At 46.5% G+C, this 16079-nt stretch overlaps 1 protein-coding gene across 1 annotated transcript in view; it reads right to left on the bottom strand.

Annotated features, from left to right (window-relative positions):
- The window catches only part of LOC146180693 (uncharacterized), a 52128-nt gene that overhangs the window by 17412 nt on the left and 18637 nt on the right, over positions 1-16079 (bottom strand). The window contains exon 8 of the mRNA XM_084575629.1: positions 14706-14819. Coding sequence (XP_084431755.1) covers positions 14706-14819 — 114 coding nt within the window. The remainder of the gene's footprint in view (positions 1-14705; positions 14820-16079) is intronic.

Below are 16079 nucleotides of genomic sequence, written 5' to 3'. Positions count from 1 at the left end.
GCCAAGCGACGGCGCCGTGCCGACGAAACAGACGAAGAACGGGAGGAACGGCGAGCTAAACACCGTGCGTATGTATCAGCCTGGCGAGCACGCCGGTAAAGATCGCATGATACGGAACGGCCAAGTGAAACTTCGGAGACATTCTAGATTTAGTAATGTATAGGCATTCCGACGACTATGTTATCACCGATGTACAGACCAAAAGCGATTTCTTCACGGATCACCAAAGCGTATTCATCGGATTAAATAAAGCAAAATTACAGTAGAACCATGTTGTGTCCAGAGTGAATCCATGCATAAGCCATACGGGGAAACCATATCGAAACTACCAGCTGAACCAAGGCGTTGCTTTTGCAATCTTCCAGGCTTAACCAAGCTAAGCCACAGCCATTTTTTTTTTCGAATGTTTAGTTGCGAGAATAATGTGTCGGCTCGCTATAGGACGAACTCCGGCGTCAAGCGCCGGCGCATCCCTTTTGAACACCGGAGCGGTGTCCTTGTGGACATCCCTGCCGCACAGATGCTGTCTCCTCTCCTCTTTGCTATATATTTGGAACCATTGTGTAGAATGGTAACTGCTAACGAATGCATCCGTGGTTTTAAGCTGGGAGTATGTGAAGTGAAAATATTGGCATCCGCTGATGATGTGGCGCTTTTTTGTGAAGACCGCGAAAGCGTTTCGGAAGCTTTGAAAGTAACACAAAGGTATTGCAGGCAGACTGGTAGTACTGTTAATTTAAAGAAAAGTCTCGGAGTTTGGCACGGGGAATGGGAAGAGGAACCGGAAATTTTCTGTGGAGTAAGATGGGCTACAAAGCCCGGAGTTTATTTGGGTGTCCCATTGGACAAATACGGGGAAAATACGAATTACTGGAATGAAAAAGTGGAAGAAATACGGGAAAGGACGAAAGGATGGATGGGACGTAACCTCTCTATTTTCGCCCGTGCGACTGTATGCAATACCTTTTTGGTGGCAAGAATAATGTATTTACTTCAAGTATTGTATTGTGTTCGAATCAATATACAAAGGTTCCATCGTGTATTTGCGGTCTTCATTTGGTCGTACAACTGGGAACGAATTAGCAGAGATAATCGCTTTCGGCGAGTTAAAGACGGAGGGTTGTCTTTAATGCATCTATATGTGCGCCAGATGGTTTTCAGGTTTTGTTTCCTACGTGACCAAAAAGATGCATTCCTGAGAACCTTTATGCAAATCATGCTATCCAGTGCAATTCCAGAGTTTATAGTCTCTTCATGCTCTGCTCGGGGATACACTGTGTCACGCTTCCTGCGAGAAGTGGTGTGGTCGTTTAGGTTTTTGCGCGCGCGGTACTCTGTAGAGCAGTTAGCGACGGTACCACCTAAGCGGCTGTACAAGGATCTTATTTCACAATTGTTCCCAGCTCCATTGTACAGAACCTTATACTGTGAAGGCCCAGTGAAAGACGTGCTCAAGCGAGTTAAAAACATGACTGTTGCACCGGGCGTAAAAACATTCGTTTTTAAATTGCATACAGGAACCCTCCCAGTCAAAATATGGATGGAAGAAAAGGGCCTTTTTGTACCTTGGGGCTCAAACTGTCTACTATGTAGGAAACCTGAAACAGTTGAGCACGTGTTCCTGCATTGTTGGGATGCGGTGTTTTACTGGGATGCGTTAAAAAGGACACTTAAAAAAGACCTGCCATTGATGCCACGTGGAATTCGGTACTTGACAACTGTTAATGATGATTTTCAGTATGACCTCATCATGCTATTGGGCCTTCACAGTATTTGGAGGAGTAGGATGGCTTGTAGACACTGTGATGTCGATGCACGATCTGTATGTGATTATTTTGTTCAACAAGTGTATAAACTAAAAGAAATTTTGAAGCAGCAAGATGCTGCGGAGGAGGTCTTGAGTCTGATGGGCGAACTTGTGGTAATGAAAGTCCATTAGACACGGTTGTCAGCCAAGGGGCATGGCAGCCACGATCTTTTACTGATGTATTTGTACCAATTCATGCAATAAAGAAAAAAAGAGCGGTGGCCTGGTGGTAGAGCATCCGCCTCGCATTCGGGAGGTACCGGGTTCGATCCCTGGTGCCGACGGTTACCCACTGGTTTTTCAATGGGTACTAGGTTTCCCCCGGCCTGGTGCTTGGCTCTTCTGGGGTGAAATGCTTCGAAAAAAGGGCCGCATAATGGGCTTTTGCCGCACAAGGCGGACTTATGGTTGTCCGATGGCGGAAGTGATCACTGCCACATCGGAGCAACTGTTATATGTTCACTGTGGTTACTTTTGTGATGTGGCGTCACAGAAGCCACGCTGAGGCGCACCGCTCTCCCATCCGCGCAATGTACCCAGCCTTGCAGAGGCTGCACCTCGTCATCTGGAAGTATCTGTCTGGACAGTTAGAAAATGACGGCGAGGTGCGGTTTTTGCGGCGCTGGCACACGCGCTTCTATGTAGTACGGGGGAGCGGACTTGAAATGCCTGTCGTACTTTATTAGACACCCCCCCCCCCCCCCCCCCCAACTTGTTTTCCTCTCTGGGCAATCATGTTTTTAAGTTTATTATGTATAAGTACCCTAATGTGTTTTGTATAGTGCTTTGGTCTGTGAGTATTGTGCGCCTTTGTATGTATGTATGTATGTATGTATGTATGTATGTATGTATGTATGTATGTATGTATGTATGTATGTATGTATGTATGTATGTATGTATGTATGTATGTATGTATGTATGTATGTATGTATGTATGTATGTACGTATGTATGTATGTACACAATAAATTCTCTTTCCACATTGTCGACGTGTGACGTGTGTACAGTGTTTTATATAGTGCTATTGTTCTGTGGTTAATGTGTGCTTTTTGTATGCGTGTGTGACACGCTAAGTTCTCATTGTGTGTGGAAGTGTGAACCTTCGAGTCAAAACTTGCAGCGGGTCAGTATCCGCATGACAACAAGCTGGAGACGACGCCCGCTCCAAATGCAAATCTGGAGGCTCTACTGAACGCCGCACGCCTTCTGCACTCGGCGGTTTCCGCCCCCCTTCCTCAGGAGTAAGGCGGCCCCCAGTCTGGTGTTGCGATAGCAAGACGGCCTGACTCCGCGAGGCCGCAACGTCTGAGTGCGGGCCGCGCTACGAACGACAGCACGCGTCAGCTTTCCGGCACAGAGATCTGTGTATCTCTGAACGCGTCAGCGCCACATAAGAAGCTGCGAAAGGCACCAGACGGCACCGACAGGGACTTCTCGGATGAAGAGTCGTAGTCACCATGGCGCCGCATCTCAGGCTCAACGGCCGCAGCGGCCGCAACCTCCTCCTTCTCCTCGCCTGTCTGGCGGACCACCGCTTCTTGCTCCCGGCTGCTAACCACCTTGGCTTCGTCTCTGCAACTTGCCAATGGTGAACTGTGCGTGTGCCGCGGAGTGTGTGTGTGTGTGTGTGTGTGTGTGTGTGTGTGTGTGTGTGTGTGTGTGTGTGTGTGTGTGTGTGTGTGTGTGTGTGTGTGTGTGTGTGTGTGTGTGTGTGTGTGTGTGTGTGTGTGTGTGTGTGTGTGTGTGTGTGTGTGTGTGTGTGTGTGTGTGTGTGTGCGTGCGTGCGTGCGTGCGTGCGTGCGTGCGTGCGACTGTAGTTTTGATTGCACAGCCGCAGGATCCGCACGGCCCATGTCGCTGCCCGGGCTCACAACAATCAGCACTTCGTCTCCTCCTGGCCGCCCCTGCGCAGCTGTAGCTGAGACCTCAACGCCGAGCATCAGCTGCGCGAGCGCCTCCCTTGTGCGGACGCGTTTACAGACTCAGCCCGAAGAACTTTTCCATGAGTTTGTTACGTTCTCCTGTGTTCCGTTGTTTCTGCAACATATATATTGCAATCGGGATTCTTTCCCACCCCCTCTCATACTATCTGAACCTGGGTGGACTGGATTGGCTTGGTGCTGAGGGGGAAGAACAGCGCCTGCTCGACTGCAGGCTATCGATGTATTAGGCGGCTAATTATTGCGCCTCAATAAAGTCTTATATTATATATATATGAAGGAAAGAAGCCAACAGTCGGCGAGGCCAAGGAAAGCATTGGGGATATAACTTTATGTCCTTTTTTTTAATGTTTACTTAGATAATCAAAGAAATTAGTCATGTAATCTTGTATAGGGGAAGGTAATTAAACACAAAGTAGCAGAAAAAACATGCCGTTGGTGGGATCCGAACCCACGACCTCCGAATATCGCGTCCGGTGCTCTTCCAACTGAGCTACATCGGCCGCTGTCCCCCCTGCTACTTGCTTGGGTATTTATGTTGTCTGTATACGAACCTTGAGAGTGTTCACCAGCGCCGTAGAACGTCCTTTGTTACCGCCAGCGTCACGTATATATATATATATATATATATATATATATATTTTTGTTCCTGTTTTTTTATGATGACCTTTTTTTGTTTTGCTTCCTTTACGCGCTAGGCTTTCGCCATCCTAATAAACAAAGAGAGTTGCATCATTTTGCTCATTTGCTTCGAGTAGATGTTTTTGCAGGAATGTACCTTCTGCACCCCCGCCGTACTCCTTTCCTTTCGGTCTCGCTTTAATGTTGAGACCTTTTTTTTTGTTAACGGATCTCGGTGTTGAGGCCTGGGCGTGATTTTCCTCTCACCAGCATACAGGGAATGTGCTCACTGTACCATAAGACATAGATAGGCGTGCAATTGTTGCTATCGTTTTGCTAGATGCTGCTGGACTCTTCTTTTTAACCACACTACGTTGTCTAATTTTCCGCATGCCCCCTAACCTGAGTTGCTATCTACAGAGCCTATAAACCATACAGCCTCTCCGCGGTGGTACACTGGTTGGGGTGCTTGATTATTGCGCACAGGGATACCGGATCCAATCCTGGCCACGGCGTCCGTTTTTATTTTATTTTTTTTTATTATCAATACCTCAAACGCCCCAGGAATGGGGTGTTACATGCGGGATGGGCTGCTATTTCATATGAAAATAGATTCGATGGCTGCCTTGAATTGAAATGGATTGGAGTGGTGCACGAAGTCGACTGGCAGATTGTTCCAGTCCCGAGCAGTCTTCACGAAGAACGAGCGAAGATGAGCTGTAGTCTGCGCTGGTGGAGGGTAGAGAACTTTGGGATGGCTGGTGCGGTTTGAGAAGCGATGAGCTGGTAATATCACTGAAACATCAAGTGGTGTGTGATAAAATTTATGAAAAAGGCAAAGCCTAAAGATGCAACGTCTCAAATTGAGGCGAAAAGCAACGCGCCCGTGTGCTGTGCGATGTCAGTGAAAGTTAAGAAGCCAAAGTGACCAAAAGTTCCGAAGCCCTGCACTACGGCGTCTATCATAGCTTGACTTGCTTCGGAACGTTAAACCACATAAAAAACCAATAAACAAACCTTACCAACCCAAATCAATAGCCCCAAATAAACACTTGCTTTCAGCTGTCTAGCATACCGTGGTGTGTTAAAGCTGTAGAGCTTAGAAAAGCAACGTCTGTGCTTTAGCAGAGATTACCGGGTGGTGATGAGCTGCCATTTTCTGTTCTTCTGAGGATCATGTTCGTGTTGCCTCCTGCAAGATAAACACGGTTATTCTGCAGAATAACATTATAAAAAAGATTAACGGGACACTATACTACCTTAAACAACACCATTCCCTTCCTTGAATTTTGTAAATAATGTCATGGGGCATCAAACTGATGAACGCGAAGGACAGTGAAAAGAAAGAGATGGCCGATGGATTGTGAGATAAATTTTATTGAATCGTGGCGGGCCTAGCGCGAGAGTTCCTGCCTGCTTCTTTCTCGTCCTAACATTACCCGCGGCCACCAAAAGCGATCGTCCCGGTCGTGGACAAGGACATTTGTCAATATCGATGAGATCCATGGCATGACGATGGGCATGACTGGAGGGCTGAAAAAGAAGAGGAAGACAACACCCTGCCTGCCGGAAGAATGAACCCAAATCCTTTAACATATTTGAACACCATTTGTTGAGCAGAATCGACATGCCAACAGTCATCACTCTAACAATGTCCACTGCAAATAAAGATCGGCGTCTCTCATAGCCTTAGTCGCTTTGGGACGTAAAACCCCACTAAACCAAACAAAACCAAACTCCCCTATCCCGGTAACCAATCCTATACTGTGCGAGCTGTGGCCACTTTACCGCCGAAAATTCCATAATCGCTCTGTCACTTTGCCTACATGCGATGTTTGCTTTCAATCTACCCAGACAACCTTCAGTTATCTGTCGTCCGCATTCCGCGCCCTCCCAATTCTCACTTCTTGATTTGATATCATCTTCATCAGCCGGACTATACCCACTGCAAGGCGAAGATCTCTCTAATTTTCCTCAAATTAACCCAGTCCTGCGCTAGCTGCATCCACCTGACACCTGGGACCTTCTTAACCTCTCCCACCCACCTAATTTTCAGCCGCTCCATTCTACATGTTTTTTCCCTCGGAATCTAATCGGCTACTCTTTCAGACCATCGGTTGTCCTCGCATCACACTACAATTTCTGCCAATGCCCATTTCTTCTTCTTAAGTTCGGCTCGAAATTCAGTAACCCGAGTTATTTCTGTAAGTGTAATGTTCCTATCTAGGAACATTACACCTACCATTTTCCTTATCATAGTCCTCTGCATTGTCCTAGAACCCTTTTCGTTGGCCTCCATGTTTGATCCACGTTGGTGAGTACTGGTGAGATGCCACTGTTATACATTCCCGCTTCAGCGATGCAGGCAATCTGCTAGTAGTAATGTGCGAAAAACTTCCAAATGCGCTCTATTCCAATCATATCATGCTAGTTATTTCTCTTTCGTTTTCCAGATCTGCAGTTACTTTCTGTCCCAAGTAGAGATATTCGCCTGCTGCTTCCAGCATACGCTACCTTTTTTAAGCTGCTAGTCCTTCATCATTCTGTTCAAAATTGCCTTAGTCTTTTTTTCCTATTATTCTTTAGACATTTACCTTCCTCCTTCTCCCATCTATGGCATTAATCCTTCGTTGCAAATGTGATAAGGCAATGTCATCGGCGAATCACACATTACTAAAATAGTCGCCATCAACCCTTCTACATAAGCGCTACCATATCATATCTTTGAAAAATACGCCTTATAAAAACCTTTATAGCACTGGGTAGTTTGTGTCTCGTTGCCGAACACGTTTCTTAATTTTACGTTTATTACTTTCTTTAAGCAAACCAGTGGTTGCTCTGCTACCACAATAAATATCTTCCAGTACTTTCACATATCTCACCCACACGCTTATCTCGTTATGCCTCCTGAGTGACTGCTGATGTTTAAAGAACTGAACGTTCTTTAAACTCAGAAAGGAATATGTCGCAGAATTCTTCGAGCTCAGTGTTGATAGATAAGTAATCACCTTTATCGTATAATAATATTTTTTTAGTTCTAGCGTTCGGACGTTTGCGCATGCGGTTAAATGTTCCGTGGATTACTAAGTGGTCGCTGACGGCGTCAAGATAGCTGAGGGGAGAGAGATTATCGAGACGCGATGTTAATATGACATCAAGTATGTTGGAAACGCGCGCGGTGCTTCTAGTTGGTGAATTGACCATTTGTTGTAATCCAAATGTTAAACACGTGTGAACGAAATGACTTTCAATGGTTTGCTTCGAGGCTGTAGCAGCGAAATCGGACCAGATAATTGACGGAAAAGTGAAGTCATCAAACATGAGGATGGGTGTGTTTGGAAATTGGGACGTTAGAGCGTGCAGGGCGTCGTGAAACTCAGTAACAAAAGTATTAGTTGTGTCTGGGGGGCGATAGCAAACACCGATTATTAAATGTGGATGCGCGGCATTGCATTTAATGAAAAGAAATTTCAGCGGAGAATTTTCGGACACGAATGCGAAACAGTGTGGGATGAGCACCTATAAGGACGCCGCCGCCTCTCCGGTCGAAGCGGTCGCATCTAAAATGTCGAAATTTGGAAAGCAGGATTCAACTTCGGAGCCGTTAATAGATGCGTTCAACCAGTTTCAACCAATAGTATCCCAATTTCGATGATCCGGTGTGATGTACATGGATATCATATCCGTCAGGGTGCGATGAAATCGCTCAGTCAGACCGTTAGTGTGGGGATGGTAGATTGAGGTTGTCTTATGGAGGGTGGATGACGCATGAAGAACTTCGGATACGAATGTCAATAAGAAGGCCGTCCCGCGGTCACTTAGGAGCACCCAAGGAGCGCCATGACCCAATACAATTGATCGCAAAAAGAAATTAGCTACCTCTTCAGCGGAACCAGTCGGTACAGGGGCTGTCTCAGCATAGCGTGCAAGGTGGTCGACAGCTGTTATAATCCAATGGTTACCCCCATCGGAGAGAGGTAGGGGACCATATAAGTCGATGCCGACTACGTCGAATGGGGTAGCGGGACAGGGAAGGGGCTGTAGGAGGCTAGCGGGGGAAGAAGCCGGCCGCTTGCGACGTTGGCACAGATGGCAGGAAGCAACGTATTTAGCTACGGTGGTAGACAGGCCAGGCCAAAAGAATCGTCTTTTCACGCGGTCGTATGTTTTGTCAAAACCAAGGTGACCTGCAGTAGCGTCATCGTGGAAAGCCGCCAGTATACGTGGACGAAGCACACGCGGTACGACTGGGAGCCAGCAAGTTCCATCGGGATAATACACGTAGCGGCGTAGTATGCCATCTTCAAGCTTGACATTGCGAAGCTGTCGGCGAAGCCTAGCGTTGGGTGGCCTCGAAGCACCGATAAGGCGGCCGATGATGGGCCGGCAGTAGGCATCAGCTAATTGCTGCGAGCGGAGAGCATGTTTGTTCTCATAGCCGTCAAGAGAAACTGTTGTGATATGCGCCGGTGGAAGCGATGGTTGGCTGCGGTCAGAGGTGGAAATGTATTGTGAAGAAAAACAGCAGGCTGACTCCGAAACTGGGCAGCGAGAAAGAGCGTTGGTGTTGGCGACCCGATTTACAAACGACGTCTAAATGGTATTCTTGCAGGCGTAGAATCCAATGGCCGAGTCTGCCTGTCAAATTTTTCAGTGAAGATAACCATCAAAGAGCGTGGTGATCGGTCACAACTGTGGAATGCCGACCATATATGTAAGGGCTAAACTTTTGAACAGCCAAGATGACGGCAAGACATTCCTGCTCGGTAATGGTGTAGTTTTTCTCAGCTAGAGGCATGGTCCGACTTTCGAAGGAAATCACTTTCTCACGCGAAGTTGCATCGCGCTGCAGAAGGACAGCGCCAAGACCCTGACAACTGGCATCAGTGTTCAGGATGGTAGGAGCGCTGTCGCTGAAGTGGCCAAGAACGGGAGCTGATGTGAGGGTGTGCTTTAGGTCGTTAAAAGCAGTGTTGCACTGTTCAGTCCATACGAAAGGGCTGCGCGCTTTAAGTAGTTCATGAAGTTCCGCAGCAATACTTGCAAAACGCCTTATAAATAGGACGCCAGGCCGAGGAAACTTCGCAAATCTGTAGCCCGTTGCGGACTGGGAAAGTTCAAGACTGCGATTATTTTTTCAGGGTCTGGACGAATGCCGTCATGGCTGACCAGATGTCCCAATATTTTAATTTCCTTCTCTGCAAAGTGGCACTTCTTGGTGTTGAGCTGAAGGCCCGCCGAAGCAAGACACGTGAGGACTTCATTCAGGCGCGTGAGATGGTCGGTAAAAGTTGACGAAAAGATAACAATGCCATCCAAGTAACAAAGAGGTTCTCCATTTGAGGCCACGAAGTACAGTATCGATCATTCTTTCAAATGTTGCCGTTGCATTACAAAGGCCGAAGGGCATATCATTAAACTCTAAAGTCCATCACAATACATTAAATACAAGTATTTTAACCTGAATCCAGAACGCCTCGCTCGAAGTCTATCGAGACCCAGATAACCAAGCATTTCTGTCACACTATCAGTGCGTTTATATTTGTTGCAAATAAATCTGTCCGCTGTTCTTTGAACTCTTTCTATTTTCTGAATGTTTTTCGCCGTATAAGGGTCCCATAGACACGAAGCATACTCCAGACATAGCCGGACTAACTCTATATACGCTGCTAGCTTCACATGTACGGGTGCTTTTGAAAGCTTGCGTTGAATAAACCAGAGAGATTTAAAGGCTTTGTTGCAAACTGTATTAATATGAAGATGCCAACTCAGATTGTGTGTAATAGTAACTCCGAGGTATTTAACAGCAGGCGATTCCTTAAGTGCGATGCAATCCCCATAATAAGTTTGTTTTAAAACGGCTTTTTTCCTAGATATATGAAGGTCTAAGCACTTGTCAGCATTTAAAGACGTTTCAATTTGTGCACAAGCCTGAAACATCAGCGAGGGCTTTGTTAAGTTTAATTTGGTGAGCTACACATTTAACTGAGCTATAAAGAACGCAGTCGTCTGCGAAAAGTTTTATCTTAACATCACCGTGTATACGACAGCGGGAAAATGTTTGGTGCTGGCAGGCGTTGTCTAGCCAGAGCCAGGGTACACGATGTTGTGATTAAGATACTGACACGCGCTCACTGCTGAATACATGGACAAAAAAAGTTAGGCAGATTTCACTCACGTGTAAGACTGATGACACAGCGATCTTGTTTGCGTTTGTCCGACTAAGTTATCCATGGTTATACTTCGATACACGAGATTTAGCCAGAACCAGGCTACACTAATTTGTCATTTGGATACTGACACGCGCTCACTGCTGAAGTCTTGGACAAAAAAAAAATAGGGCAGATTTCACTCACGTGTAACGCTGATGACACAGTGATCTTGATTGTGTTTGTCGGACTTAGTTATCCATGGCTATACTTTGACACACGTGATTTCAACCTGTTGTCGATAGCCCCCCTCCTCCTGCCAAAATCAATGAACACTCAGTCAGCAGTAAGTAAAAGTGTTCATTTTAGTACCATCATTCATTTGTGTTGAAGTTGGCCATGGATATTTACAACCGCTTCTTCCATGCTCCCCCCCCCCCCCCCCCCCCATAAAGTTTAGGTGAGTTGCGACACCGCGCGCAAGACTTCAGTGGTGGTGGGCGGGACCATCAAGCGCGCCGCCATCCAGCTCTGTCGAAACAAGTAAGTCGAACGACGGCGAGCTTGAGACGGAGAGCTCAACACCTTCATACTTCAACAAAGTAAAGTGAGTCATCGTGGACGAAATCAGTATAACGTCACGCGGACCAGAACGACGCGATCGACCTTTTATTATACCAATCGATTACGTCATGTCCCCAAGGGCGTCTGTGGTTGTATTAGTGTTCGTCTGCTCGGAAGGAAGCGTCAAGCATCCGTGGGTGACGTCACTACTGCGACCAAATGCAGCTGTGCATCATCCCCGGAAAACCCACCGGCTTAAACAGCATCGCTTTTAAAAAAATGGCAATAGCTTAACTCTGTCATAGTTAGCGAGAAGCGCGGAAGCTCTAGTTAAGCAAAGTTACCCACTGTGTTTCCTAGTTCTGTGCCGAGCAGTTCTCTCACTAGGCCCGGCCTCTATGGCAACAGGGAGCGACTACTTAAGTAGCTGCGGCGCTTATATAGTGCATGGGCGGAGGGCCGACGACTGCGAAAGAGCATCTGCGGCGGTGCATCACGGGGTTAGACGCGTGCATAGTGACGTGTCAGGGGGTGGTGGAGCCCGGCGCGGCTGTGGAGAGGCTCATGGTTAAACATCAGGTCTTCCTTTTGGATTAGAGTTTAAAATACATATTTCTTGACGTTCAAAGTTGCAGTTCGCAGAATAAGTGCTTCGCTCTTTAAAAAATTACTAGGCTGCACTTAACTCTGCTGAAGAGTGGAAATGGCGAAAGCTAATTTGCAGGACTTTTTCCTAACTGCATCGTTATTGTAATTTTCATCATCACTATCGCTACAATCATTGTTGTAACTAAATGCATTCTTATTTTTATCACTACTGCCATCAGTATCTTTATAACTATGCAGCATCATTATAATTAACCGCATCGTCATTGAGAGCACTATCATCTCCATGTAAGACAAGGAGAATTGCGATCGGTTTCTCTCGGCTGATGATAGGAAAGATTGTGTCTCGATTCCTGGTGAAGACATTTTTTAATACTGTCGTCTTCAAATAACCTTAACAGTGCCACTGCTACGTTACGGAGATTCTAGGCCCGAGAGCGTAGTGCAGCTCTTACTGAGTGCAAACCACATCACCAAAAATAAAAGACAGGTATTCACATGCCGTAATTTCCTGATAAAATGAACGGTGGTGCAACAACGACACTAACAAGGAAGAAACATAAATGTTAGTGTCTTTGTTGCACCACTGTTCATTTTATCATAAACTGACCCTCCTCTCAGGCCGTTATTCTTGATTTCCTGCAATCCGCGTTTTTTATTCTGACCCACTGGCCAATTTTCTGTACTTGGAAAATTTTGAGCAGTCAATGACTCAATTATTCTAGACGGAAGGTTTTTTTCGATAGCATAGAACCTGCCACAATCTTGGAAATTAACCTTAAACTAATCTGAAGAAAAGCTGCTCTGCCGAGAGCGATACTGTCCGATCAGCAAGAGCTGATCCCGAAGGCCCGCAGGATGGCAGAAGTTATCGGAATCTTCGACTGTGAGTGCCGCCCACCCCTTCCGGACCACCAGTAACTTTTACTTATATAAAATGCTTTCACTAGCATGATCTAACTAGGCCGTGTTGAGGCGGAGACCAATAAGTAAAAATTTTACATATGATCGGCTTTACTCCACTATTAGTATTCCCCGAGGTGGTGCATATTTGTAAATGGGGAGTCCTTACTCATTAACATACACCGAGACGTAGCCGTAAGGCTACAAAGAAGAGTACACAACCCTGAAATAAATGTCGTAAATGACGGAGAGTAAGTCCCAGCAGGGGATTCGAACCTGGCACGAGTGCCTGCGAGGAGCAGTTGTATCATTTTTTTTCCCTGCAAGTGCCAAGCTTCTGTCATTGTGGCTATGGTCGGATGCACACTTCACTTTCGGCGCTTTTAAGCCATTTCATTAACTCATTGGCGACTCCAGTAGTTGGTGCTAAATGCTCAATGGGGCTACCATGAGCGAGCTGTCGCAGTTAGACCGCTTTTCAGAGCGATGAAACGTTCAGGCTGCTGCGCCAGGTTCAAGGCATGGAATGGAAAATTTATTCAATTCCAAAGTTTCTGCTGCATATAGAGATCCAATTTTGCATTCATATTAATGTTCTTGTGTGGCTCCTTATCAATTGTTAGTCACCTAATTTAAATTCATTAAATTATGGTGGTAGATAGGACGAGTCTGCTCAGTTGGCTTATATACTTATGCTTCTAAGGTAAGTAGATCTTGCGTGAGAAACAGTTATATGATATGCAGCAGCCACAGGGTCCTAGTCAACTTTAAACTACAATATTGACACAAGGTCAGGAGGTGTAATAATAATTGTTGTATAAGACTTTTATTCTGGCAACAACTTACAGGCCGAACATGTCAATGTTTTGTGCGACTAGTCGGCGCTGTTATTTTCATTCAATGCCAAGGAAGTTTAGGTGACAATGTAAGGAAAGGCATTGGAACCCGGCTGCGGAGCTTCCGGCTAGTGAAATAAGCATGCAGTGGTTTAGGTTCGCATAGGAGGAGGGACAGAGGGATAGGAGTGGTCGGAACTATATTGATAGAGGAAGGGGCAGGAGGAGGCAATCAGCGCACACATTTGGGTGTGCGCCGAAGCAAGCCTCCGTTACTCTGAGTGACGGATGAGGGGGTAAGTAAAGGCGTTTTATCAAACCGATGTTGGATGGTAGCCTCCTAAACCGTGCGCTGAAGGAAACCGAGAGGGCTTGAGCCAGTAGATAAACAGTGTGCGGTTAAGAGTCCCGCGGCGAGTGGATACGGACCAACACAGTGCATGCCGTCGCTCCCTGAATGCCCAAGAACGCCCAAAGGGCGCCGAGAAATGCTCCGTGGCCGCATCACGACGAGCGACATTGAGTTGTAGGGGCATACGGGACCCAATGGGCGAGGACAACATTGTTGTGATCCGGTATGGGTGGAAAGATGTACTAGCGGAGGCTAGAATGAAATGAATGCCCGGCTGAGCTAGTAGCCGCTGACCTTAGCTAGGAAATGAAAGGCGGGTAAGCTTAGAGTCACGAGAAAGTTTCAATTAACAGAAGAAATCCAGAAAAGAAAAGGCCCATGCAAATTAGCATAACGGTAGAGGCCGAGAAAAAAGAGTTTTAGAACAACCTTGTAAATGAACAAGATATCGGTCTGAATGTGTTCAGTTGAGTGTGCGTGAATTTCATGTGTGTCACAAGGCAAGGCAACATGCATTGATTGAGAGGGCAACTGATTAAACATAAGCCTCGTGGGGGTAAGAGCGCCTTCTGCCCAAATGGCGAAAGAAGAGGGTTACCCAGTTACAAGTGGCAAGAGCTCAGTGGAGGGCTTATCTTCATGCGAACATCCTTATTAACTTGATAGTATCCTCCTCCATATTCTTCCCTGAATCAACGCTTCGACGCTCGAGGTTGGCTACCAACGTCGTATGCCATCTTGATGAAAACCCTCAAAGAACCACGGAGATCCGCAGTCTCTCAAATATGCCTTTTTGTCACAGAGCTCTACTTTTCTCATGACGTCTCCACTTTCAATGGAAGCAACGACGTTGAGTGCTGCTTCATTGTAATTGATCAATACTAATAAGATGATGACGCAGATCAGAGTGAGTTAAAGGGTCGCTAACCTTTGCCGCGATGGTCTTCTCGGTGTCGTAGCCTACCCATGTCCTGCCACTACGCGCGTAGTAGCCGATGGCGGGCTCGATGTACTTCACCTCGTTCCAGTGCCTCTTGCAAATCTGAAAGCAAGAGATCGAAGAGGCGATGTAACAGAATCAACGCGGCTAGTTTATAGACCTGCCTACAATAGCCACCTATGTCTTTTGAAGCAATAGTCAAGCAATCGTAGGCGCCCGTGTGCTGTGCAATGTTAATGCACGTTAAAGACCCCAGGTGGTCGAAATTTCCGGAGTCCTCCATTACGGCGTCTCTCATAGCCTGAGTCGCTTTGAGACGATAAAACCCCTTAAACCAAGCAATCATTGGTGAAATAAAACAACAAAACTTTGTGGCACCGGGAACAGGGCTGCGTAAGCTCAGCCTTTGAGGGTATGCGACCTGGCTACTTTGATGGCTCCCGTCTGCGGCAGCACTCGTTCGTCCTCTTTCAAGCAGCACATGCACTCTCCTATTTGCTCTATTGGTGACTGTAATGCTTTAAACATACTTATTACACAGAGCCATAAGCTGCCACACTCTGAAGAAAACAAAACCGACACAGATATAAAGAACGTCACTTCGTGGCCTAAGGGCGGTGTGTCTGGCCGGGATTTAATGGTACTTGAGAACTCGATCTCACTGTCTCCCTTCCTGCTCAAAGAGGCGTCTCGAGTGGTTGCTCCTGTTAACTCGGCCATCGCGGACTCGTGACGTAACGCTATTCGCGGATCAGTAAGTGCTTGGCCCTGTAGCCTGTCGACTATAACCTACCCAGAGGCATATTCGTGATTTTTCGCTCAGAACTCTGACAACACCAAAGACAGGTATTACGAAGAATGTAAAGCTGTTAACTGTATGTTCCTAAAATGGAATTCTCATCAGGCTGAAGGAGACACTTTGGGTGAAATATAGCAGTAGCGATAAACGCCCCATCGTCGTGAAAATGCAGCGTAGGCGTTGGCAGGCGCTACCAACGTTGTGATCTCCTTATATATGGCAACAGAACCTTCCTGAAACCTTGGATTTTGAGGTAGAAATGCTATACTGCTATATAAGCATGCGCGTTCGTGTAAATTGGGTTCCAGCGGGGCTGCATATCTGTGTCGGTTGGTCTTGCTCCTATTGTGGAAAATTACGACCACATGCTAGCTAGGACGTGTGAGAAATATATTTGGGCGATTATCTAAGTGTATGTGCGCGAACGAAGATCCGTAAGGTGAGCAGGCAGAGAAAACCAAAGCTACTAATGCTCTCGCGTCACACCCTCAAAAAGGGAGTTAAGTGAACGGCGTCTTTACCTATGGTTGGTGCTTTCTGCCGCTCATAGCTACAACAATCAT

This window comes from Amblyomma maculatum, chromosome 8, assembly GCF_055883805.1.
Source record: "Amblyomma maculatum isolate TAMU_Amacu chromosome 8, ASM5588380v1, whole genome shotgun sequence".
Classification (NCBI taxonomy): domain Eukaryota; kingdom Metazoa; phylum Arthropoda; class Arachnida; order Ixodida; family Ixodidae; genus Amblyomma; species Amblyomma maculatum.
This window is presented reverse-complemented; position numbering and strand designations above follow the sequence as displayed.